Genomic DNA, 24,150 nt, shown 5'->3' on the forward strand with positions numbered 1-24,150 from the left:
ATTCAAAGCATATGTTATTGTTGCTTAAATTTCAAATGAATTGAAGTTAAAAGGAATTTTAAAAATCCACATTCCCTGATATCCCCCACCAAAACAAAATAAAACAAAAACTTTTTAAAAATGGGTAGTGGGGGGCAACCCTGGGGGCTTACTGGTTTGGCGCTGCCTTTGGTCCAGGGCGTGATCCTGGACACCTGGGATCGGGTCCCGCATCGGGCTCCCCACGTGGAGCCTGCTTCTCCCTCTGCCTCTGCCTCTGTCTCTCTCTTTCTCTCTCTGTGTCTCTTATGAATAAATGAATAAAATCTTTTAAAAAATAAAAATAAAATATAGAACGGGTAGTGGGACATTGGTAATGACAAACTTAAATGCCAAGAAGAAAGGGTGAGATTAATGGTAGAGTCTGAGTGATGAATTTCCTTAACTTTAAGTTTGTAGTTACTTTCTTGTTGTCACCACTTGAGAATCTCACCCTTATCCTATAATTTCTGAGCATGTTCCTCTATGTCTATGGCATATGGTGATAATACTGTCCTGTGTCTTCTAGGTGTATAAAAGTTAGACTCCATTCAAACAAAATAGTAAAAAAGTTTTTCATATGATTTATGCAAGAGGTGGGTCCTAGGAATAGGGGCTTGGCTTAGCCTGAATCCTTCACTCTGGGGGAGTGGACTTAATAGATGCTCCCTAGAAGATCCCATCTGAAAATATCCCAGCTTCCACAAGACCAGAGGAAGCACTGATTTCTTGTTAAGCTGTGACTAGACCTCCCTTCTTGAAAAAATTTCAAGAGAACTTCCAACAGAGACAACAAAGCTTTTAAAATATAATAATAATAATTATTATTATTATTTTAGAGAGGGAGGAGGGGAGGGGCAGAAGGAGAGGTAGAGAGAAATTCCCAAGGAGGCTCCATGGCCAGCATGGAGCCCGACTCAGGGCTCGATCTCACAACCCTGAGATCACAATCTGAGCGAAAATCAAGAGTCAGACGCTTAGCTAACTGAGCCACTCAGGCGCCCCAACAAAGTTTTCCTTAAGGCCATTTGGGTCCCAGTGGTTTCCATCCACCTGCCAGGTAGATCCTGTTCCTAAGATCTCAGTATATTTCAGGTTATTTCCATTGTATAGTTTGCTTTTCTGTTTTGTTTTGGTTTTATATCACTGACTTCATCAGACATAAAACTAACATTCTTTTATATCTTTTTTAAAATGTAACCCACATTTATGGACTGGTTAGGAAATTGGCATTTTTGCTTTCTCAAGGCAAGGATGTGTTGCTTTATGTATTTATTTATTTCTTCATTTCTCTGTCCTTGCCCTTTGCCACATTTTGTAGACACCACTATATCTCCATAGGGCCCCACTCGTGAAAAGCCCTGTCCCGTTGCTCGGTTGGATTTGTACCTTGGGTGGATTTCCCACAGCCAGGAATAGAGCATAAGACCTGAAATCAGAGGGCCTGGATTTATGTTCTGACTTTTTCACTTGATTAACTGTGGGACTATTTCTGAACCTTGGTTTCATTATGTGTGACTTGAGGCTAAAAGTATCCATGCTTCCAAAATTGTTTTGAAAGGCGAAGTGAGAAGTCCATAAAAAGGCTTTGGAAGCTATAAATCGCAGTACACATTTCAGGAGCTGCTATTTTTCCCCGAAGACTGGCCCCAGAGAAAACCCTGAAATCATGCAAATGGTCTTTCCATTTGGGACCCAAATAAACTGCCTGTGGTGTTGTTGGTAAAAAGGCAGTGTCTCTGGTCAGTTTGTCACCTGCTCTGGTCAAATACTGATTATTTAGCCAATAGCATGAAAATTCATGCTTGAGCTGCCATTCATTCAAAGACCAGGATAAGCTGTGAGGGTGCACACCTTCCTTGGCACCCATTTCGCTGCCCCTACCTGAGCCTGACCAAAAAATCCTTCCTTAAACCTGGTGGTGTGGTGCCAGCATCCCACTCGGATGCTCCAGGCTTGCGTGCCTGTCCTACCTGCTCCACTACAGATGACAAAGAGAGAAATTTTAGTGAATGCCATTGAGCACTTTTCCTTTAAAGACTCTAGTGATGAAACAAACAATGGGGAGGGACAAGATATGAGAATGAACAGGGTGAGTGAATGTAGAATAGTGGCACAGGACTTCTGAGAAGAAGGGACCTGGTTAAATATCAGATGCTCTTATTTTCATATTGCAGAGCCAATCAGCATTGATTTTAGGGCGCCTCTGTTCTTCTTGGCATAAGAGAGTTCAAGCACCTCCCACTGAGTGTGTATTCTTGGATCTATAAAATTTTAATTGTCAGGAAGTGTCTTTGGGAGGTCAGCAAGTCCAGCCTGTCCTTCAGGGGCAGAGGTGGGGATCATCTTACTTACAGTAGTGGTATGACTGTGGGAGTCCTAGCTCAGAGCACCTCTCCATCTCCTGCAGTAGTATGTTCTTTCTATCCAGCGCACATCCCTACCATGGGAACATAAAACCTATTTATTCCTGCTTGTCCTCAAGTAAGAGGTTCAACAAGACAGGGAAGCATTTACACACTGTGTCTGACTCTTGGGCAGAAAACAGTCGGACGGGGAGAACCCTTGTTGAATTACTGTGAAACGTTGAAATGTTTACCCACCTGGCTAAGCTCATATCTGAGTTAAGTGGAAGACTTCAGGAAATAGCATCCATTCATTTTTAAAATTGGTGGCTCAGCATTTTGTGTGTGGAGTATTTGAATTTTCCTTTAGTTGTTGTAATGTTCACATTGCTGCTCCTAAAGAGTTATTTCTTGTATCTTTAAGTCATGTAAAGCTTCATGCAGGGAACACATGACCATTATACATGTGGGCCATGTTGATATATTGACATAATTGGCAAGATAATGTTAAGTGACAGTAGGCAAAAAATATGAGAAGAGACTTCACAAAGGGTATGAATTTTTTTTTAAGGTTTTATTTATTTATTCATGAGAAACACACAGAGAGAGGCAGAGACACAGGCAGAGGGAGAAGCAGGCTCCCTGCAGGGAGCCAGATGTGGGACTCAATCCCAGGACCCTGGGATCATGCCTTGAGCCAAAGGCAGATGCTCAACCACTGAGCCACACAGTCACCCCAGGTAGGAATGTTAAGACAAAGAGCTGAATGATACGAAAAAAGCCTCAACCTCAGGGAATGTAGAAATGTAAAAAGAGATAAGAAACCTTTTTCTTTTTTTGGTTCATCTCTAATTAGATGAACCAGAGCTTAACAGAAGTCACTTGGGGAATGTAAACGGATTTACTCTACTATTTCCACCACTTAGCAGCTGAGCAGCAATTTGATAATATATATCAAAAGGCTTAAACATGTTGGTGTTCTTTTCTCTAGTCATTTTACTTTTATGGGTCTGTGTAGAAAACAAAAGGACTGACAAGGCTTTAGGCATAAGGATATTCATATAGTATCATTTGTAATACCAAAAAAATTAAAAATTAAATACCTAATAATAAGAGAATAATTAATTATTTCTACAGAATGTGATGGAGCCATTAAGCTACACTTATGAAGAACTTTTGGTAGCATGGGAAATATGTTAAGTAAAAAATTGTGTGTGTATAAATATATATATGCACAATTGTGTATATGCATAAAAATTGTGTGTATATATATTACACGTATATAATATATCTTAGTTCTAGAAACAAATGTTGTAGAGAAAAGAGACTGAAAAGAAACAGACCAAAGACTTTGGTCAATAGTTCCCATTGGCTAGAAGAATGATGAATAATGGGCACTTTTTAAAGAAAAATTTCATTTAATTATTTGAGAAAAAGAACAGGAGTAGTGGGAAGCAGCAGAGGTGGAAGGAGGAAGAAGCAGACTCTCTGCTGAAGCAGGGAGCCTGATGTGGGGTTTGATCCCAGGTTCCTGGCATCATGACCTGAGCCAAGGCAGACACAAAACCGACCGAGCCACACAGGTGCCCCTCAGCACTTTTTTTATACATCATTCTATATTTTCTAATGAGATTTTTACTTTTACAACCAAATGTATAATCAGAAGAAAAACCTATTCTAAAAATAGAGCAGAACACAAGTACTGTGCATCAACTTATTACCCCAAAATGCATGTTAATACCCAAAAACATATCTGTGACAAACTCCCAAAGATAGCTTAAAGCAATGGCAATAGAACAGTCTGGTTAGGGATCCCTGGGTGGCTCAGTGGTTGAACATCTGCCTTCAGTTCAGGGTGTGATCCCGGGTCCTGGGATCGAGTCCCACATCTGGTTCCCTGCAGGGAGCCTGCTTCTCCCTCTGCCTGTGTCTCTGCCTCTCTGTGTGTGTGTCTCATGAATAAATATATATATATATTTTTAAGAACAGCCTTTGGTTATTATTCTTAGCTTATCAACAAAGTGCCTGTCACATAATAAGCATTCACAGGCACGAAAACAATTATAATAGTAATAGTAATAGTAATAGTAATAGTAATAGTAATAGTAATAGTAATAGTAATAGTATGGATGCATCAGAAAGGCAGTCATTTGTGTCCACTTTGTTCACTGATCTACAGTGCTAGGCACATGGTAGGCATTCAGTAAGTGCTCGCTAATAGACAAATGAGTACCACACCCTGGCAAGCAGATCAGCCTGTGGAGTGTGGGGTTACAGAGCTGGGCTTCAGTCCTAGTTCCTACCATCTGCTGGTTGAGTCATCTGGGCAAGTCATTTAGACTTCTCTTTGCTTCAAATTTCTCATCTATAAAATGAGGATAAAATAGTGCTTGTCTATATTAGTTTCCTGTTGCTGCTGTAACAAATGGCCATAAATTAAGGGGCTTAACACAACCTAGATTTACTCTCTTAACAGTTCCAGCTGTCAGTAGTCCTAAAGTCAGGATGTGGTCAGGGCTGTGTTCCTTCTGGAGGCTCTCGGGAGCTTTAGATTGTCTGCATGTGCCTAAAAGCAGTGTGACTTGGAAAGCATATACAGGTGAAGAAAGCTTACTTGAAAATGGGGCTATAGGGACTATGGGGACACCTGGGTGGCTCAGTTGTTAAGCATCTGCATTTGGCTCAGGTTGTGATCCTGGGGTTTTGGAATCAAGTCCCGCATTGGGCTCCCCATGGGGAGCCTGCTCATTTCTCTGTCTCTCTCTCTCTGTGTCTCTCATGAGTAAATAAATACAATCTTTAAAAAAAAAAAGAAGAAAGAAAAGAAAATGGGACTATATTAATATTACTTTCTTCTGGTGCAGCTAATGCATAATAGAATCCTGGCCCTGGACTTAGGCTTTCTTATTTTTTATTATTGAGATAGAATTCACTTTCCATAAATTTCACCATTTTAAAGTGTACCAATCAGCAGTTTTTAGTATATTCACAAGGCTGTGCAACCACCACCACTATGTAATTTTAGAACATTTTCGTCATCCTCCAAAAAAAAAACCCCACATACTCAGTAGTCACTTCCATTTCTCCTCCTTCCAATAATCCACTTTCTGTCTCTATGGGGTTGCCTGTGAATCTATAGAATTTTTTTTAATAGTTAAAACATATGTGTCTTTTTTGTTTTTTTTTTTTTCGCTTTTGTAAAGAAAAGTAAGATTATACTTTTTGTTTGAAACAGAACATAAATAATCCCTCCATGCACCTGCCCAATGTCTCTCCTGCCCATTGGGGTGCTAGGACATCTGCTGCTGTGTAGGAGAGTCCAGGCTGGCCCCGGCTGAAAAAGGAGATGAGCCAGCACTCTCTGTGTGGGAGCTTCCTCAGAGCCAGAGAGGAAGGGGGTTTGGGAATGGAGCTTGGCTTAGCTAGGCAAAATTTAATATTAAAAAAACCTAGCAGACATGCCCACTCTACTGATAGGGGCCAAGAAACACCACCTCTGAGTTGGAACAATCTCTGGCAGTTGAACATTCCTATGCAACTTGGACATCTCTGTAGATGGAATCATAATATATGACCTTCATGTCTGACTTCTTTTATTTAGCATAATGTTTATCAGCCTCATCCATGTTGTAGGAGGTATCAGCACTTTATTCATTCTGTGGCCGAGTGATATTCTATTGTATGGATAGACCATACTTTATTCATCAGTTGATGGATACTTGGGTGGTTCTACTTTTTGGCTATTATGAATAATGCTGCTCTGAACATTTGTGTACAAGTGTTTGTATGGACATGGGCTATATACCTTGGAATGAAATCCTCTTGGGTATATAGGGAGGAGTGGAATTGAAGGTCATATGGTAATTCTGTGTTTAACATTTTGAGGAACCACCGAACTGTTTTCCATATCAACTGCAACATCCTCCATCTGTCCCTACCAGCAGTGCATGAAGGCTCGGATTTCTCCACATCCTCACCAATACTTGTTATTTTCCTTTTTTAGGATTTATTCATTTATTTTAGAGAGAGAGCATGAACAGGAGGGGCAGAGAGACAGGGAGAGAGAATCTCAAGCAGACTCCCTGCTGAGTGTGGAGCCTAAGGCAGGGCTTGATCTCATGACCTTGAGATCACAACCTGAGCCAAAACCAAGAGCTGGACCCTTACGCGACTGCACCACCCAGGCACCCTGTTTTTTTTTTTTTTTTTTTTTTTAACTCACCATCCTGGTGGGTGTGAAATAGTATTGTGGTTTTGATTTGCATTTCTCTAATGACGATGTTGAGCATCTTTTCGTGTACTTGTTGGCCATTTGAATATTTTCTTTAGAGAAATGTCTCTTCAAATCCTATGTCCATTATTTAATTGGGCTTCTTTTTAAAACCATAAAGTAATAATATGGTTAATATGGTATTTAGTCAAATAGTCACTGTATTCCTTTGTTCTGGTTCAGTTTTATGTAGCAGTTAGGCCCAACTAGGGTAGTTTCATGAAGATTAAGTTTCTTAGTTACTGTATCAGTTGGGGTTCTCCAGAAAAACAGAATCATTAGGAGATCTATATCTGAGGTATCTACCTGAGGGATTTATAGGCATTAAGAAATTGGCTCATGCAATGGTGGAGGTAGCAAGTGGCTAGTTTGAAATACATAAGACAGGGTGGCAGGCTAGAAACTCAGGCAGGATTTCTGTATTGCAGGATGAAGAATTCCCTTTTTGTCCAGCAAACCTCAGATTTTGTTTTTAATAACTAGGGGCACCTGGGTGGCTCAGATGGTTAAGCATCTGCCTTCGGCTCAGGTTATGATCTCCAGATCCTGGGCTCAAGCCTTGCATTAGGTTCCCTGTTCAGTGGGGAGCCTGTTTCTCTCTCTCCCTCTGCCTCTCCCCCTGCTTGTGCTCTGTCTCCACCCCCCACTCTCAAATTAATAAATTGAAAAAATCTTTAAAACCTTCAGCTGATGGGATGAGTCCACCCATATTACCCGGGGTAATCTCTTTTACTTAAAGTCAATTGATTGTAAATGTTAATCATATCTACAAAATACAGCAACATCTAGACTAGTGTTTGACCAAACAACTGGGCACCATAGCCTAGCCAAGTTGACACATACAATTAACAATCACAGTTTCTTAAAATGATTGTATTATTTTCAGAAAAATGGGACTAATGATGGAGACTATGTTTTTCTAACCGGAGAAGACAATTACCTTAACTTTTCAAAGATTGTGGAGTGGAATGGAAAAACGTAAGTGTAATGTTTTACCAATGTAATTATTTTTTAAATTTTTGTTTGAATTGAGTGTCCAATTATGTATTATTTCAAAAAATGTTAACTCATTTTTTGGATGAAAACTATAAATACATAAAATATCTTTATAACCACTATTGTATAAATCAAGATGGGGACAACACACTTTACATATTAAATACTAGTGCTTTGTAGACTGATCAGGGTTAGACATGAATTACAAGCAGTGAAAGTTTCACTTTCCACGTGGTCATTGAATGATGTGTAGCTACAGCACAGATACTTTAACACCACTTGTTTTGTGGGGAGAGGGAAGAGTTTCTCTTTTTAATTTAATTTACTGATTGTGAATTGTTCATGTATTTTTCTTTAAAGATAAAATTAATTTGAGTTCACTATATGGTATTTCAGAAATATTTTTTAACATTTATAACTTATAAACACCTACTTCCAAAAAGTTGCTGGGGCAGTTTACAGTAAAGCTTCATGTAAAACAAGACACTTTCTTTAAGTCAGAGGCTTTTGATAAAGACTTGGAGGGGAAAAAAGAGGGTAATTCTTGAACCCTTGTTCTTGAACCTTATTTACATCTAAATTTCCCAGAAGTATGGGCAAAAAACTGGTGTGGAATATAGGGGAACCCCCCCTGTACTACCTTTGCAACTTTTCTGTGAATCTCAAACTATTTTTAAGTAAAAGTTTATTTAAACTTTAAAAAGCACACATATCCATGTAAATAAATATATATTTGTGCATGTGTACACATACAAACACACATACACACACCAAAATAGATAAGATCCCCAAAAGAATATGTGAGAAGCTGGCAATAGTATTGCTTCTGGAGGGGCGCCCTGGATGACCAAGGCACTGGCCACAAGGAAATTTACTTGTAAACAGGATATAGCTGGATTTTTTTTTTTAATTATTTTGATGGGATGAGCACTGGGTGTTATACGTTAGCAAATCGAACTCCAATTAAAAATACACATAAAAATTGTATTTAAATTCAATTTGCCAACGTATAGTATAACACCGAGTACACATCTCATCAAGTACCCTCCTCAGTGCCTGTCACCCAGTTACTCCATCCCTCACCCTCCTCGCCTTCTGTTACCCTTTGTTTGTTTCCCAGAGTTAGGAGTCTCTTATGGTTTGTCTTCCTTTCTAATTTTTCCCCATTCAGTTTCCCATCTTCCCTTATGGTCTGGATTTTGTTTTAAACTCAACTGTCATTTTATTTCCAATCTTTCAATAACATAGTGTAATCTTTTTCAATATGTATTATAATTATTGATATAATTACAATATAATGATATAGTATTTAATATATTGGACTTTTTTTCTGATTTATGTCCGTTCCACCCTCAGATTTTTATGGTTCCCATTTAACAATATTTTCCTGACAAAATTAAAAGCTGCCTATTGTCTCTTCTTCTCCCAAACAGAACAATAACTTTACCAATTTCATAACACATTTTACCCATCTTCATGCTATTCTTGCCTTCAATTTGTTTCACATTCTTTGGAAGCCAAATATAAGTAAAATGTGTATTACTTTTATAGTAAATATTTAATTAAATGTATCAGCATACTTTATTACATTTTATTTTTTATTTTATGTACATTTTTATTGAAATTCTAGTTAGTTAACATAATATTAGTGTAATATTAGTTTCGGGTGTACCATATAGTGATTCATCACTTCAGTACAGACCTGGTGCTCATCCATCAAGTGTGCTCTTCGTTACCTATTTTTTTTATTATTTTAAGTTTTTATTTAAATTGCAGTTAATATACAGTGTCATATTGGTTTCAGGAGTAGAGTTCAGTGATTCGTCACTTACATACAACAGCCAGTGCCTATCACAAGCGCCCTCCTTAATACCCATCACATGTAGCCCATTTTGCCACCCACCTCCCCTCCAGCAACCCTCAGTTTATTCTCTATAGTTAAGAGTCTCCTCTGGTTTGCCTCCCTCTCTTTTTTTTCCCTTCACCTATGTTCATCTGTTTTGTTTTCTTAAAACCACATAGGAGTCATCTGGTATTTGTCTTTCTCTGACTTATTTCACTTGGCATAATACACTCAAGCTCATCCATGTCATCACAAATGGCAAGATTTCATTCCTTTGATGGCTGAGTAATATTCCATGTATATATATGCCACATCTTCTTTATCCATTCATCAATTGAAGAACATTTGGGCTCTTTCCATAATTTGCTTATTATTGGTAATGCTGCTATAAACATTGGGGTGATGTGCCCCTTCAAATCAGTATTTCTGTATCCTTTGGGTAAATACCCAGTAGTGCAATTGCTGGCTCATAGGGTAGTTCTATTTTTAACTTTTAAAGGAACCTCCAAAAAAATAAGTAAATAAATAAAAGAACCTCCATACTGTTTTCCAAGTGACTGCACCATTTTTCATTCCCACTGGAAGTGAAAGAGGGTTCTCTTTCTCCACATCATTGCCAACACCTATTGTTTCTTGTGTTGTTGATGTTAGCCATTCTGACAGGTGTGAGATGATATCTCATCCTGTTTTGTTTTTTTTTTAAAAGATTTTATTTATTTACTCATGAGAGAGAGAGGCAGAGACACAGGCAGAGGGAGAAGCAGGCTCCATGCAGGGAGCTTGACGTGGGACTTGATCCTGGGACTCCAGGATCACGCCCTGCCCCGAAGGCAGGTGCTAAACCCCTGAGCCACCCAGGGATCCCCCTCATCCTGGTTTTGCTTTGTATTCCCCTGATGATGGATGATATTGAGCATCTCTTTTTATATGTCTATTAGCCATCTATATGTCTTCTTTGGAAAAATGTCTGTTCAATCTTCTACCCATTTCTTTTTTTTTTTTTAATTTTTATTTATTTATTTATTTGTGATGGTCATCACAGAGAGAGAGGCAGAGACACAGGCAGAGGGAGAAGCAGGCTCCATGCAGGGAGCCCGACGTGGGATTCGATCCGGGTCTCCAGGATTGTGCCCTGGGCCAGAGGCAGGCGCCAAACCGCTGCGCCACCCAGGGATCCCTCTACCCATTTCTTAACTGAATTATTTGTTTTTTGGGTGTTGAGATTGTAAGCTTTTTTTTTTTTAAATAGATTTTGGATACTATAACCCTTTGTCAGTTAGGTATTTGCAAATATCTTCTCCCATTCTGTAGGTTGCCTTTTAGTTTTGATTGTTTCCTTCATTTGCAGAAGCTTTTTTTCTTGATGAAGTCCCTGTAGTTCATTTTTGCTTTTGTTTCCCTTGCCTTCAGAGATGTGTCTAGTAATAAGTTGCCATGGCTAATGTCAAAGAAGTTGCTGCCTATGTTCTCCTCTGGGATTTTGATGGTTTCCTATCTCACATTTAGGTCTTTTATCTATTTTGAATTTATCTTTGGGTATGGTGAAAGAGAGTGGTCCAGTTTCATTCTTCTACATGTTGTTGTCCAGTTCTCCCAACACCACTGTTGAAGAGAGTGTCTTTTCCAGTGGATATTCATTCCTACTTTGTTGAAGATTAGTTGACCATAGAGTTGAGGGTCCATTTTTTGATTCTCTATTCTGTTCCACTGATCTCTGTATCTGTTCTTGTGGCAGTACCACACTGTCTTGATGATTACATGTTTGTAATACAGCTTGAAGTCCAAAAATTATGATGCCTCCAGCTTTGCTTTTCTTTTTCAAAATTACTTTGATTATTCAAGGTCTTTTATCATTCCACACAGATTTTAGGATTGTTTGTTCCAGCTCTGTGAAAAATGCTGGTGGTATTTTGATAGGGATTGCATTAAATGTATAGATTGCTTTGGGTAGTACAGACATTTTAACAGTAATTGTTCCTCCAATCCATGAGCATGGAATGCTTTCCTATTTCCTTGTTTCATATGTGTTCTATAGGTTTCAGAGTATAGATTTTTTTTTTTACCTCTTTGTTTAGGTTTATCCCTAGGTATCTTTTTTTTTTTAATTTTTTTTTTAAAGATTTTATTTATTTATTCATGATAGTCACACAGAGAGAGACAGAGAGGCAGAGACACAGGCAGAGGGAGAAGCAGGCTCCATGCAGGGAGCCTGACGTGGGATTCGACCCCGGGTCTCCAGGATCGCGCCCTGGGCCAAAGGCAGGCGCCAAACCACTGCGCCACCCAGGGATCCCTTTTTTTTAAATTTTTTATTTATTTATGATAGTCACACACAGGGAGAGAGAGAGAGAGAGGCAGAGACATAGGCAGAGGGAGAAGCAGGCTCCATGCACCGGGAGCCCGATGTGGGATTCGATCCCAGGTCTCCAGGATCGCGCCCTGGGCCAAAGGCAGGCGCTAAACCACTGCGCCACCCAGGGATCCCTATCCCTAGGTATCTTATGGTTTCAGTGCAATTATAAATGGGATCAATTCCTTGATTTCTCTTTCTGCTGCTTCATTATTGGTGTACGGAAATGCAACAGATTTCTATACATTGGTTTTGTATCCTGTGACTTTGCTGAATTAGTGTATCCATTCTAGCAATTTTTTGTTGGAGTCTTTCAGGTTTTCTATATAGAATATCATGTCCTCTGCAAATAATGAAAGTTTGATATTTTTTTTCCTCTCTGATTTGGATGCCTTTCTCTCTTTTTTGTTGTCTGACTGCTGAGGCTAGGACTTCTATTACTATGTTAAATAACAATAGTGAGAGGTGACCATCCTGTTGTGTACCTGACTTTAGAGGAGAAGCTCTCAGTTTTTTCCCACTGAGAATGTTATTAGCTGTAGGTCTTTGTATATAGCCTTTATGATGTTGAGACCTGTTCCCTCTATGCCTATTTTGTTCAGGATTTTTATCAAGAATGGATGCTGTATTTTGTCAAATGTTTTTTCTGCATCTTTTGACAGGACCATATGGTTCTTATCCTTTCTTTTATTACTGTGATGTATCATGTTGATTGATTTGTGAATATTGAACAACCCTTGCAACCCAGGAATAAATTCCACTTGGTCATGGTGAATAATTATTTTAATGTAATATTGGAATCAATTTGCTAGTATCTTGTTTAGAATTTTTGCATCCATTTTCATCAGGGAAATTGGCCTGTAATTCTCTTTTTTAGTGGGGTCTTTGTCTGGTTTTGGAATCAAGGTAATACTGGCCTTATAGAATGAGTTTGGAAGTTTTCCTTCTATTTCTATTTTTGGAATAGTTTGAGAAGAATAAATACTAACTATTCCTTAAATGTGTGGTATTTCCCTGGAAGCTCTCTGGTCCTGGACTCTTGTTTGTTGGAAGAATTTTGATTACTGATTCAATTTCTTTGCTGCTTATTGGTTCCTATTTCAGTTTTAGTAGTTTATATGTTTCTAGGAATTTATCCATTTCTTCCATCTTGCCCAATTTGTTGACATATAATTTTGCATAAATCTTCGTAATTGTTTGTATTTCTGTGGTGTTGATTGTGATCACTCCTCTTTCATTTGTGATTTTATTTATTTGGGTCCTTTCTGTTTTCTTTTTGATAAGTCTGGCTCAGGATCTATTAATTTTATGAAGTCTTTCAAAGAATGAGCTCCTAGTTTCATTGATCTGTTCTATTGTATTTTTTGTTTCTGTATCATTTATTTCTGCTCTAATCTTTATTGTTTCCCTTCTTCTGCTGGCTCTGGCTTTATTTGCTGTTCCTTTTGTAGATCTTTTAGTTGTAAGGTTAAGCTGTGTGTTTGAGGCTTTTCTTGCTTCTTGAGGTAGGTCTGTACTGCTATATACGTCCCTCCTAGGACTGCTTTTCCTGCATCCCAAAGGTTTTAGGGTGTCATGTTTTCATTCGTTTCCATTGTTTTTTAAATTTCTCCTTTAATTTATTGTTAACCTATTCATTCTTTAATAGAATGGGATGTTCTTTAACCTTCAAGTATTTGTGGTCTTTCCAAATTTTTTCTTGTGGTTGACTTGCAAGTTTCATAGCACTATGGTCTGAAAATATGCATGGTATGATCTCAATACTTTTGTACTAGTTGAAACCTGATTTGGGACCCAGTATATGATCTATTTTGGAGAATGTTCCATGTGCATTCAAAAAGAATGTGTATTCTGTTGCTTTAGGATGAAATGTTCTGATTATATCTGTTAAATTCATCTTGTCCAGTGTGTTATTCTTAGCCACTGTTTCTTTATTAATCTAATGCTTATATGATCTGTCCTTGCTGTAAGTGAGGTGTTAAAGTCCCCTACTATTACTGTATTGTTATCAATGAGTTTATTTATGTTTGTTATTAATTGGGAGGCATAAATATTTACAATTGTTATATCTTCTTGTTGAATAGACCCCTTCTTCATCTCCTGTTACAGTCTTTGGTTTAAAAGCTAGTTTATCTCATATGTGTATGGCTACTTCAGCTTTCTTTTGGTGTCCATTAGCATGATAAATGGTTTTCCGTCCCCTCACTTACATTCCCCAGGTATCTTTAGGTCTAAAATGAGTCTCTTGTGAACCACATATAATTGGGTCTTTTTTTTTTAACCCATTCTGATACTGTATGTCTGTTGATTGGAACATGTAGTCCATTTACATTCAGAGTGATTATTGATTATATGAATTTAATGCCACTGTATTACCTGTAAAGTCAGTGTTACTGAAGATTATTTTTGTTCCTTTCTAGTCTTTGTTGCTTTTGGTCTTTCTTTCCCACCTCAAGGGTCCCTGACCTCCAGTATTTCTTGCAGAGCTGATTTACTGATCACGAACTTCTTTAGTTTTTGTTTGTCTGGGAAGTTCTTTCTCTCTCCTTCTATTCTGAATGACAGCCTTGCTGGATAAGGTATTCTTGGCTGCATATTCTTTTCCTTTCGGCATATTGAATATATCATGTCACTCTCTCTGGCCTGTCAAGTTTCTGTGTTCAGATCTGTGAACCTTGTTTGTCTACCCTTGTAGGTTAGGGTTTTCTTTTCCCTTACTGCTTTTGGGATTTTTTTCCTTATCTCTGTATTTTACAAATATTACTGATATGTCTTGGTGTTGGCCTGCTTTTGTTGATTTTGATCAGCAGGCACAGAGAACTGTGTCTCCTGGATTTGGATGTCCATTTCCTCTCCAGATTAGGGGAATTTTCAGCTATAATTTGCTCAAATAAACCTTCTACCCTTTTCCCCCTCCTTTTTCTAGGACTCCTATGATACAAATGTTATTACACTTTATGGAGCCAGAGTTCCCTAAATCTCCATTTGTCATTGAACAATTATCTTTCCCTCTTCTTTTCAGGTTCATTATTTTCCATAATTTTATCTTCTAAATCACGTATTTGTTCCATTTCTCCATCCTTGTGGTCATAACATCCAGTCAGTTTTGCATCTTGGTTATAGAGTTTTTTATTTCGGCTTGACTAGTTTTTAGGTTTTTATATCTATGCTAAGGGACTCCTTGATCTCTTTTGTACTTTCCTCAAGCCCAGCTAGTATCCTTTTGATTGTTATTTTAAGTTCTGCCTCAGGCATATTACTATATCTGTTTTGATTAGATCCCTAGCCTTGACCTCTTCATGTTCCTTCTTTTGGGATGAATTCCTCCATCTTGGCATTTTGTCTAGGCCTCTGTCTTCTGTATCTTAGGAAAGCCTATTATGTTTCTTGTTCTTGAGAGTAATGGCTTATATTAAGAAGAGGTCATATAGTGTCCAGGGCCTGGCACTCAGGAAGTGTCTCTGGTGTATGCTGTGTGCACTCTGCTGTTGTGTTTTTGGCTGCTTTCCTCAGGTCAGGCCTCTGCAGAGTTTTACCTTGCCTGCAGTGGGGTGTGTTTGGATCTTGTCCAGTATGTGATGAGTTTTAAGTAGGTGTGTTTTGGTCAGCTTCTTAAAAGAGACTAAATCCTATTTCCCCTATAACTTAAGCTTTTCAACGCTCTATGATCAGTACACTTGGTGTGTGTGGGTGTTTCGTGCTGGTGTTCTGGGGGAGGGGCCAGCTTTCTGCTCTCTGACTCTCAGGCACCCTTACCCTAGTTCAGAAGCACCTGCAGAGCCGAGCAGGGGCAGGGCTTGGTGTAAGTGGCACAAACCTCCACTTTGGGGCGCTGTGCTGCTCACTGAAGTGCATCCTCAGACTTCACACCTCCTACCTTCCATGATGAGGCCTCTTTTCTCCCTCTAGTGGTGCAATTTGTTCTCTCAGTCCTCAGATAGATTCCCTGGGTGTTCAGAATGATGTGATGTTTATCCAGCTGTGTTCAAGGGACAAGATAAGCATGAGATCCTCCTCCTCCTCTGCCACCTCAACTCTTTTTTCAAGAGCTGAACAGAACCATCCCGAGGTCTCCCGTCTGCGGGCTAGCTCTGAACAAGGCTGTTGTTCATGCTAAATTGAATCACTGTTTTAAGAAAATGGGTATTTCTAAACCTGTACATAGGATACTCTTTGCAGAAAGGAAAGAGGGATTTTTGGACATTGCCTCTATGAGAATTGATTCAGGGATCAAGTGCCTACTATTACCCCCTCTTAATCCAGTCCCTAACTAGCATTCCTTTGTGTCTGCAGATGGATAAGATTCTGTGGATAGCTGCCTCCCAATTCAGGCTTGAAAAGTCCTGACCATCTGAGAGGATCTAAAATCAAATTTGATAGTCTTGATTCTTTCTTGTGCTTATCAATCGCAGGTCGCTTGACTGGTGGACAACAGACAAATGCAATATGATTAATGGAACAGATGGAGATTCTTTTCACCCGTTGATAGACAAGGACGAAATTCTTTATGTCTTCCCATCTGAATTTTGCAGGTAAGAACTTTACAAATAAGTTCTTTGACTGCAAGACCACCAAAAATGTGAGGAATATATGCAGCTACCCTTCATAGGTGTGGACATTTATGCTTCATCTATGATGAATGCCGATAGCATACTGAGACACGCTGTGGGGCAGTAGTTCGCAGCACGGGCTCCAGAGCAAGACTGCATTGGTTCATTTGAACACCAGCTCCAACACTTAGTGCTGTGTGACCTTGGGAAAGTTATTCAACCACTTCGTGCCTCACTTTCCTCATTTGTAAAATAAAGACAGAAATAGTTGCCTACCTTGGGAGTTGTTATGAGGACAAATGCATTATTCTTAGTGAAATACTTAGCCCAGGGTCTGTCAACGGTAAACATTAAGTAATGGCTCTTAGTTATTTGATATGCTCTGTCAAGCATGATACTTAACCTGGTCTTCCAGTCAACAGGTAACCTCTACATAGAAGATAAATCAAACTGGGGTCTCTGGTTCAGAGGTCCCTTAGATCATACCTGCTCCCACCTGCCCTGTAAGCTCTCCCTCCCTCCCACTGCTCCTGCATGATTATGGCTCCTCTATGGGCAAGAAAGCATCCCACTCTCCGTCCTTATTCCCATACCCCCATCAGCCACTGCCCTTTCTCTGCTCTTCACCCTCAAACTGCCTGAATGAATGGCTGACTCACACTGGCTCCAGATCCTCCCTTACTTATCCTGGCAAGCCTTTTTGTGAAACTTCTCAAAGTCCCAAGTGACTTAGTTGCATTTGATGCTGTTGATTCAATATCCTGAATAATTGCTGTTCTTTTGGCATTCTGTAGCTCACATAATTGCACCACCTACCCAGTCCAGCCTGCCGGAAATATTGGTGGCATTATACATCTCCCTTCTCTCCTGCATCGAATTTGCTACCAAATCTGCTACTGGATGCTGGGATGCCTTCTCAGAGAGAGCTCTTGCATCTGCCCCCACCTCTCCATCGTTGCTGCCTGTGCCACAGCTCACATCCTTTCCAGCTCTCTCACAGAATACCACTATCCCTGTCCCTCTCTCACTGGCTGCCCTTATCCGTACATATTGTGGAAGGCCAGAAGGAATAGAAAATGCATTTGAATGCAGTGAGTGAAACCAGGCAACCAAAAGTGCAGTGGGTGGCTTCTTATGAGATCTGGTGCGGAGGAAACATGTTCTTATCTGGCACAACCACTTTTGAAGGGCCACTTGGCAGTGTTCAGTAGAGCCAAAGATGTGCAAACTCCACAGTGCTTCACTATTTTCCTGTGTAAGTTCGCTGGCCTGAAGAACCCTTGCATAGACACATAAGGAGACGTATACAGAAAAGTTCATTGCAACATGGTTTCAGTAGTGGAATATTGGAAGCAATTTAAATCTCTCTATATATTTTAATTATTATATTATTTTTAAATTTTAATTCCAGTACAGTTAACATACAGTATTAAATTAGTTTTAAGTGTATGATATAGTGATTCAATAATTCTCTATATTACTCAGTGCTCATTTAAGTCTCTATAAAAAGGAGAATATAAATAAATTGTGGTGTATTCATATGATGGAATATTGTATAAGATCTAACATCTGAGAACCAGGGACACCTGGGTGGTTCAGTCAGTTAAGTGTCTGCCTTCAGCTGAGGTCATGATCCTGGGGTCTTGGGATCGAACCCCATGTCAGGCTCCCACTCAGCAGGAAGTCTGCTTCTCCCTCTTCCTCTGCCCCTCCCTCCAGCTTATGCATGCTCACTCTCTTTCTAATAAATAAATAAAATCTTAAAAAATTATAAAATATGAGAACCAGACAATGCAATGTTATCAATCTTAAAAATGTCATACTGAATGAAGAAGCAAATTACAGGAGGAGAACATGGTATACTGTTTATATATAACATTTGAAAATAGCAAACCATGCCACATATTGTTTGTGAATGTTGGTGAAAGGATAACAGCCTGCCAGGGATGGATAAACCCCAAGTTCAGGATACTGCTTACCTCTGGGGACTCAGAGAAAGGCTAGAATGAGGAGTATGATGTAGAGAGCTGCAGTTTTATCTGTAATGTACTTTTTATTTATCTGAGTAGTATTTGTTTTAAAAGGTATTTATAATAGTATTTTTCTCTATTTTTCTGTCTGCCCAAAATATTTTATTTAGAAAATGCTATAGGAGTGGGATGTGAGTACAATGCAGTGTTATTTACAACCCTACAAGAGACGTACCCCACCTCGGGTTCAAGGATGAAGAAGTCAGGCCTAGAAAGCATTTCACTCTGGCCTGCAATGAAGGGCTGAAGTATCACTTGAGACAGTGTGTATGAGAGTGTTGTGTCTATCATTCAGGTGCTATGAAAACACAAGGGTGGTCAGTATTACATGAGGTCACTGTTTGAAACTCCATAAAGGCTGAAGACAAAATTCCACTGAACTCTATTGAGATAAATGACTGCAATAATAAACATCAAAATAAATCCCCAAATATGGAAACTTTTTATTTGAGAGAAATGGGTATCAAAGTATACATTCAAATCAAATGTCTGGCCAATGCACACTTTTCAAGTGCTTACAAATCTATCTGGCTGAGCCTTTTGCCACCTTTTCTGCTTTTGCTTTGCCTCTGCCTCCCCCTTGCTTCTACTCTGTCCATACTGGCACGTGTCCATGCTGGGTTAGACAACTCTTTTATTTCTTTCAATTTGAGTCTCTGTCTTCAATGTCATCTTCATTTCCTATCACACATTTTTTCCCTTGGCCTTGGTTGGCTGTTACTACAGTAGCTACCTCTTAAACATTTTTCATGATAATTCCTCTTCTACATTGAGTGGTGTGAGTTCCTCTCAAGCTTTCTTTTGTATCTTAATTTCCCATTAAACTTAATTTCCCGTAAACTTTAGCCATGTTGTACCTGAACAGTTGTGAACTTACTGGTCTGGGGACGACTGCACTGACCAGAGCCCACACTGATTTTTCCTTCTTACTTCCTACCAGATCAGTGTATATAACTTTCAGTGACTTCACAAGTGTGCAGGGACTGCCTGCCTTTCGGTATAAAGTGCCTGGAGAAGTATTAGCCAATACCTCAGACAATGCCGGCTTCTGTGTGCCTAAGGGAAACTGCCTGGGCTCAGGAGTTTTGAATATCAGCATCTGCAAGAATGGTAAGAGCTCAGGGAAGGGACGTGATTCTGTGTGTCTAGAATGCAGGGCTAGTGTTCTTCAACAAAGAATGTTGTCAGCCCAAATGAAATAGTGATTCTGACTTTTCACAAATAATGTTTCACAATATGGCTATTAAATGGTAAAAGATTACTGGCTTCTCTGTATTGCTTGTTTTTTTTTAAATTGAAGGTATGCTTGACATATAACATTATATTAGTTTCTGGTATACAATATAACAATTCAATATTTGTATATATTGTAAAATGATCACTGCAATAAGTCTGGTTAACATCTGTCACCATACCTAGTTATAAAAAAGATGTTTTTCTTGTGATGAAGACTTTGAAGATCTATTCTCTTAGCATCTTGTAAATACGCAATATATTATTATTAACTATATTACATCCCTGTAACATTTATAACTGGAAATATGCACCTATTGACCCCTTTCAACCATTTCTCCCACCCCAACCCTGCCACTTCTAGAACCACTGATCTGTTCTCTGTCTATGAGCTTGATTTATTGTTGCTATTGTTTTTAAATTCTACATGTAATTGAGATCATAGGTATTTGTCTTTGTCTGACTCATTTCACTTAGCGTAATGCCCTCAAGATCCATCCCTGTTGCTGCACATGGCAAGATTTCATGCTTTAAAAAAAAAAAAAAAGATTTCATGCTTTTTTATGGCTGAATAGTATTCCACTGTGTCTGTATGTGTGTGCCCATATATATGCACCACAACTTATTTATTCATTCATCCACTGATGGACAGTTAGCTTATTTCCATATCTTAGTTATTGAAAATAATGCTGCAATGAACATAGGGGTGCATATATCTTTTCAAATTAGTTTTTGTGTTTTTTTTTTTTTTTGGATAAATACCCAGAAGTGGAATTGCTGGATTGTATGGTGGGTCTATTTTTAATTTTAAAAATATTTTTATTTATAAGAGAGAGGGAGAGTTTGCATGTGAGCAAGAGGAGGGGCAGAGGGACAGGGAGAGAGAGAATCTCAAGCAGACTCTGCCTTGAGCATGGAACCTGACGTAGGGCTCAATCTCATGACTCTGAGATCATGACCTGAGCTGAAATCAAGATTTGAACACTTAAGCAACTGAGCCACCCAGGTGCCCCTATTTTTAACTTTTTTGAGAAATCTTTATCTTGTTTTCTACAGTAGTGGCACCAATTTACATTCCCATCAACAGTACATAAGGGTTGCCTTTTCTCTGCATCCTCACCAACACCTATTGTTTCTTGTGTTGTTGATTTTAGCTATTCTAACAGATTGAAGTAATATCTCATTGTGGCTCTGGTTTGCATTTCCCTGATGATTAATGCTGTTGAGCATCTTTTCATGAACCCATTTGCCATTTGTATATCTCCTTTAGAAAAATGTCTACTCAGATCCTCTGCCCATTTTTCAATTGAATTGTTTGGAATTTTTGCTATTTAGTTGCATGAGTTCTTTATATAGTTTGGATATTAACCCTTACAGTGATATGATTTGCAAATATTTTCTCCCAGTCAGTAGGTTTCATTTTGTTGGTGGTTTCCTTTGTTATGTGAAAGTTTCTTAGTTTCTGTAGTCCCATTTGTTTATTTTTGCTTTTGCTTTTGGAGTGAGATCCAAAAAGTATCACTAATACTGATGTCATGGAGCTTACTGCCTATGCTTTCTAATAGGAGTTTTATGGTTTCAGATCTCACATTTGAGTCTTTAATCTATTTTGAGTGAATTTTTGTGTATGGTACAAGAAAGTGGTCCAGTTTCATTGTTTTGCATGTGGCTGTCCAGTTTTCCCAACACAGTTATTGAAGACTCTGTTCTTGCCTTATGGTATATTCTTGGGTCCTTTGTCATAAATTAATTGAATGTGCATGGGTTTTATATCTGGACTCTGTTCTATCGACGTGTCTATTTTATGCCAATTCCATACTGTTTTGCCATACCATGGCCTTGTAATATAGTTTGAAATTGGGGAGTGTGATACCTCCAGCTTTGTTTTTCTTTCTTTGTCTCTTATTAAAGTCTCTCTCTCTCTCTTTTTTTTTTTTAAGTCTGTTTTGTCTGATGTAACTCCAGCTATTCCAGATTCTTTTTGATTTCCAATTACATGGAATATCTTCTTCCCTCCATTTATGGTCGGTCTGTGCATGTCTTTACATTTGAGATGAAACTCTTTAGGCAGCATATGGATGGGTCTTGTAATTTTAAAAAAAATTTTATTTATTTATTCATGAGAGACACAGAAAGAGAGGCAGAGATATAGGCAGAGGGAGAAGCAGGCTCCCTGACGGGGAGCCTGATGCAGGACTCAATCCCAAAAACCTGAGATTACCACCTTAGCCAAAGGCAGGAGCTCAACCGCTGAACCACCCAGGTGCCCCAATTTATGATGATTTCAAAGCAGAGTTAGTTTTACACCCTGACCGCAAATCTCCGGGTATTTCTGAATGTCTGAGCTGCTCAGGTCCTTTCCGTGAATGAGACAGAATTATTGGTGGCACAACTGGAAAAAGCATTTTCTTCATCTTGAGAACTAATTTTGACAATCACAATTATTCACAATATTCTTACTAGATAGGCATCCAGAGGCCTCTTTTTTATAATTGTGGAGACCAGGGCCCAGAGAGGGAAAATGATTTTTATAAAATTTTATCTGAGCAAATCCCTGCTAAAACTTAGGGTCTTCTCCTGTTGCTACTGTGATGCTTCTTAGGCTACAATTCCTCTTTGAAGTTTCTTTTGAGGAATTTTGGAACCCATCTTTCCTGAATAAAGTTGCCTTTACCCCCTGAATAAAGTCCTATGCTAACTTTTGCCCTCTTATCTAATTTGCCTGAAAAAAAATCTCCTTTTGGGATAAGTCTGAGGTCAGCAGTATACCTCCCTATTTTCTGTCTGCTAGGGTAGTGGCCCCTAAATTTGGTCTTGCATGAGAATTGTCTGGAGAGTCATTAAAAATATGTCCTGGGGCCCACCTGCTGGGGCCCCAGAACCTGTATTTTTAACATGAGCTCCAGGTGATTCTCATGAGAATGGTGCCTACTATTTGGGGACCACTGAGCCACGGTACATGGTACCCCTCCCTAGAGATAAGACCAAAGGTATGTGGGAGCAAGTGCCTGATTCTGACCTGTCCTGCTTTCTTACTAGGTGAGTGGTCCTGAAAGAGTGTCCTGCCCACACAGTCCAGGTACCTCCAGCTCCAGGCACAAGTATAGACATATTTTTTCTCATTATTTTGTTAACAATCTGCTTCCTCAAGGAGTTGACGTCAGAGTCAGCCAAGATTCTGTTTGGCAATCAATCTCTTGGTACAATCCTTTTCTTCTTGCCTCATATAGACTCTCAGATATGGACTGAAAAGTGAAACCTTCTGGGATTATCGTTCAGTGTTTTGAATTTCCCCAGAGAACCTTTTGGATGGTGGGATGGGTCAGTGTTCTGGAGTCAGTTAGATCTGGGTTTGATTATATTCTGTTAGCCCAGTAACCAAGTTGGTTGAGGAGGATCCTTAGTTTTCTCATCTGTAATGTGGGGGTGATGATAACTCCCTTGGAGGGTTGTGTGAAGGTTAGAGATTATGTTTATAAAACACTGAAGATATGTCTGGCCCTTATCAAGTTCCCAATAAATCTTTAAAAATACATTTTAGAGATCATTTTAGGTCACAAAGAAGGAAAATATGACGTTGTGAAACTGTTTAGTGAACAGTTTCTTCCTAAACAAAACGCATAGATGTAACAGATGATATGTATCTTAAGCCATGGCTGGTAGATGTATAAGCAAATCTAAATTATTTGGCAGTAAGCTAATTTCTCCAAATGTATATTTCCCTGGTAACAATTATTGGATCCCTCTCTCCTCTTCAATAGCATAATCTAGAATAGGTTTTCTTTAATAACTTGTTTCCCTATTTGCTCTTTTTAAGAAAGTCTTATTAAAGTATATTTGACATATAGTGTTACATTAGTTTCAGATGCACAACATAGTGATTTGACTATTCTATATATTAACAGTCACCACAATAAGTGTAGCCACCATCTGTCACCATACAACATTGTTACAATATTATTGACTATATTCCCTATGCTGTGCTATTCATGTCTGTGGCTTATTTATTTCATAACTGGAAGTTTGTACCTCTTAATCCCCTTCACCTATTTCACCCAACTCCCCCAGTCATCACCTACTCTCCGGCAACCACCACATTGTTCTCTGTATTTATGTCTGTTTCTGTTTTGTTTGTTCATTTGTTTTGATTTTTTAGATACCACAAATAAGAAATTATGTGGTATTTGTTTTTCTCTGTCTGACTTTTTTCACTTAGCATAATACCCTTTGGGTCCATCCATATTGTCACAAGTGGCAAGATCTCATTCTTTTTTATGCCTCAGTAATATTCTATTATATATGGCTACCACATGTTCTTTATCCATTCATCTATTGCTGGCAGTATTGTAAGTAATGCTTCAGTGAACATAGGGGTGCCTGTATCTTTTCAAATTAGTATTTTCATTCTCTTTGGGTAAATACTCAGTAATAGAATTACCAGATTACATGGTATTTCTATTTTTACTTTTTGGAAGAAACGCTACACTATTTTCCACTGTGATGATACCAATTTCC

General features: G+C 38.8%; 1 protein-coding gene across 2 annotated transcripts in view; it reads left to right on the forward strand.

Annotated features, from left to right (window-relative positions):
* The window catches only part of SCARB2 (scavenger receptor class B member 2), a 75,262-nt gene that overhangs the window by 39,162 nt on the left and 11,950 nt on the right, over positions 1–24,150 (forward strand). For both annotated transcript variants that reach the window (XM_055312916.1, XM_055312917.1), the window contains 3 exons: positions 7,520–7,611; positions 16,235–16,354; positions 19,343–19,512. In XM_055312916.1, the coding sequence (XP_055168891.1) occupies positions 7,520–7,611; positions 16,235–16,354; positions 19,343–19,512 (382 nt within the window). The remainder of the gene's footprint in view (positions 1–7,519; positions 7,612–16,234; positions 16,355–19,342; positions 19,513–24,150) is intronic.

Source organism: Nyctereutes procyonoides, unplaced genomic scaffold (assembly GCF_905146905.1).
Source record: "Nyctereutes procyonoides isolate TBG_1078 unplaced genomic scaffold, NYPRO_anot_genome, whole genome shotgun sequence".
NCBI classification, from domain to species: Eukaryota; Metazoa; Chordata; class Mammalia; order Carnivora; family Canidae; genus Nyctereutes; species Nyctereutes procyonoides.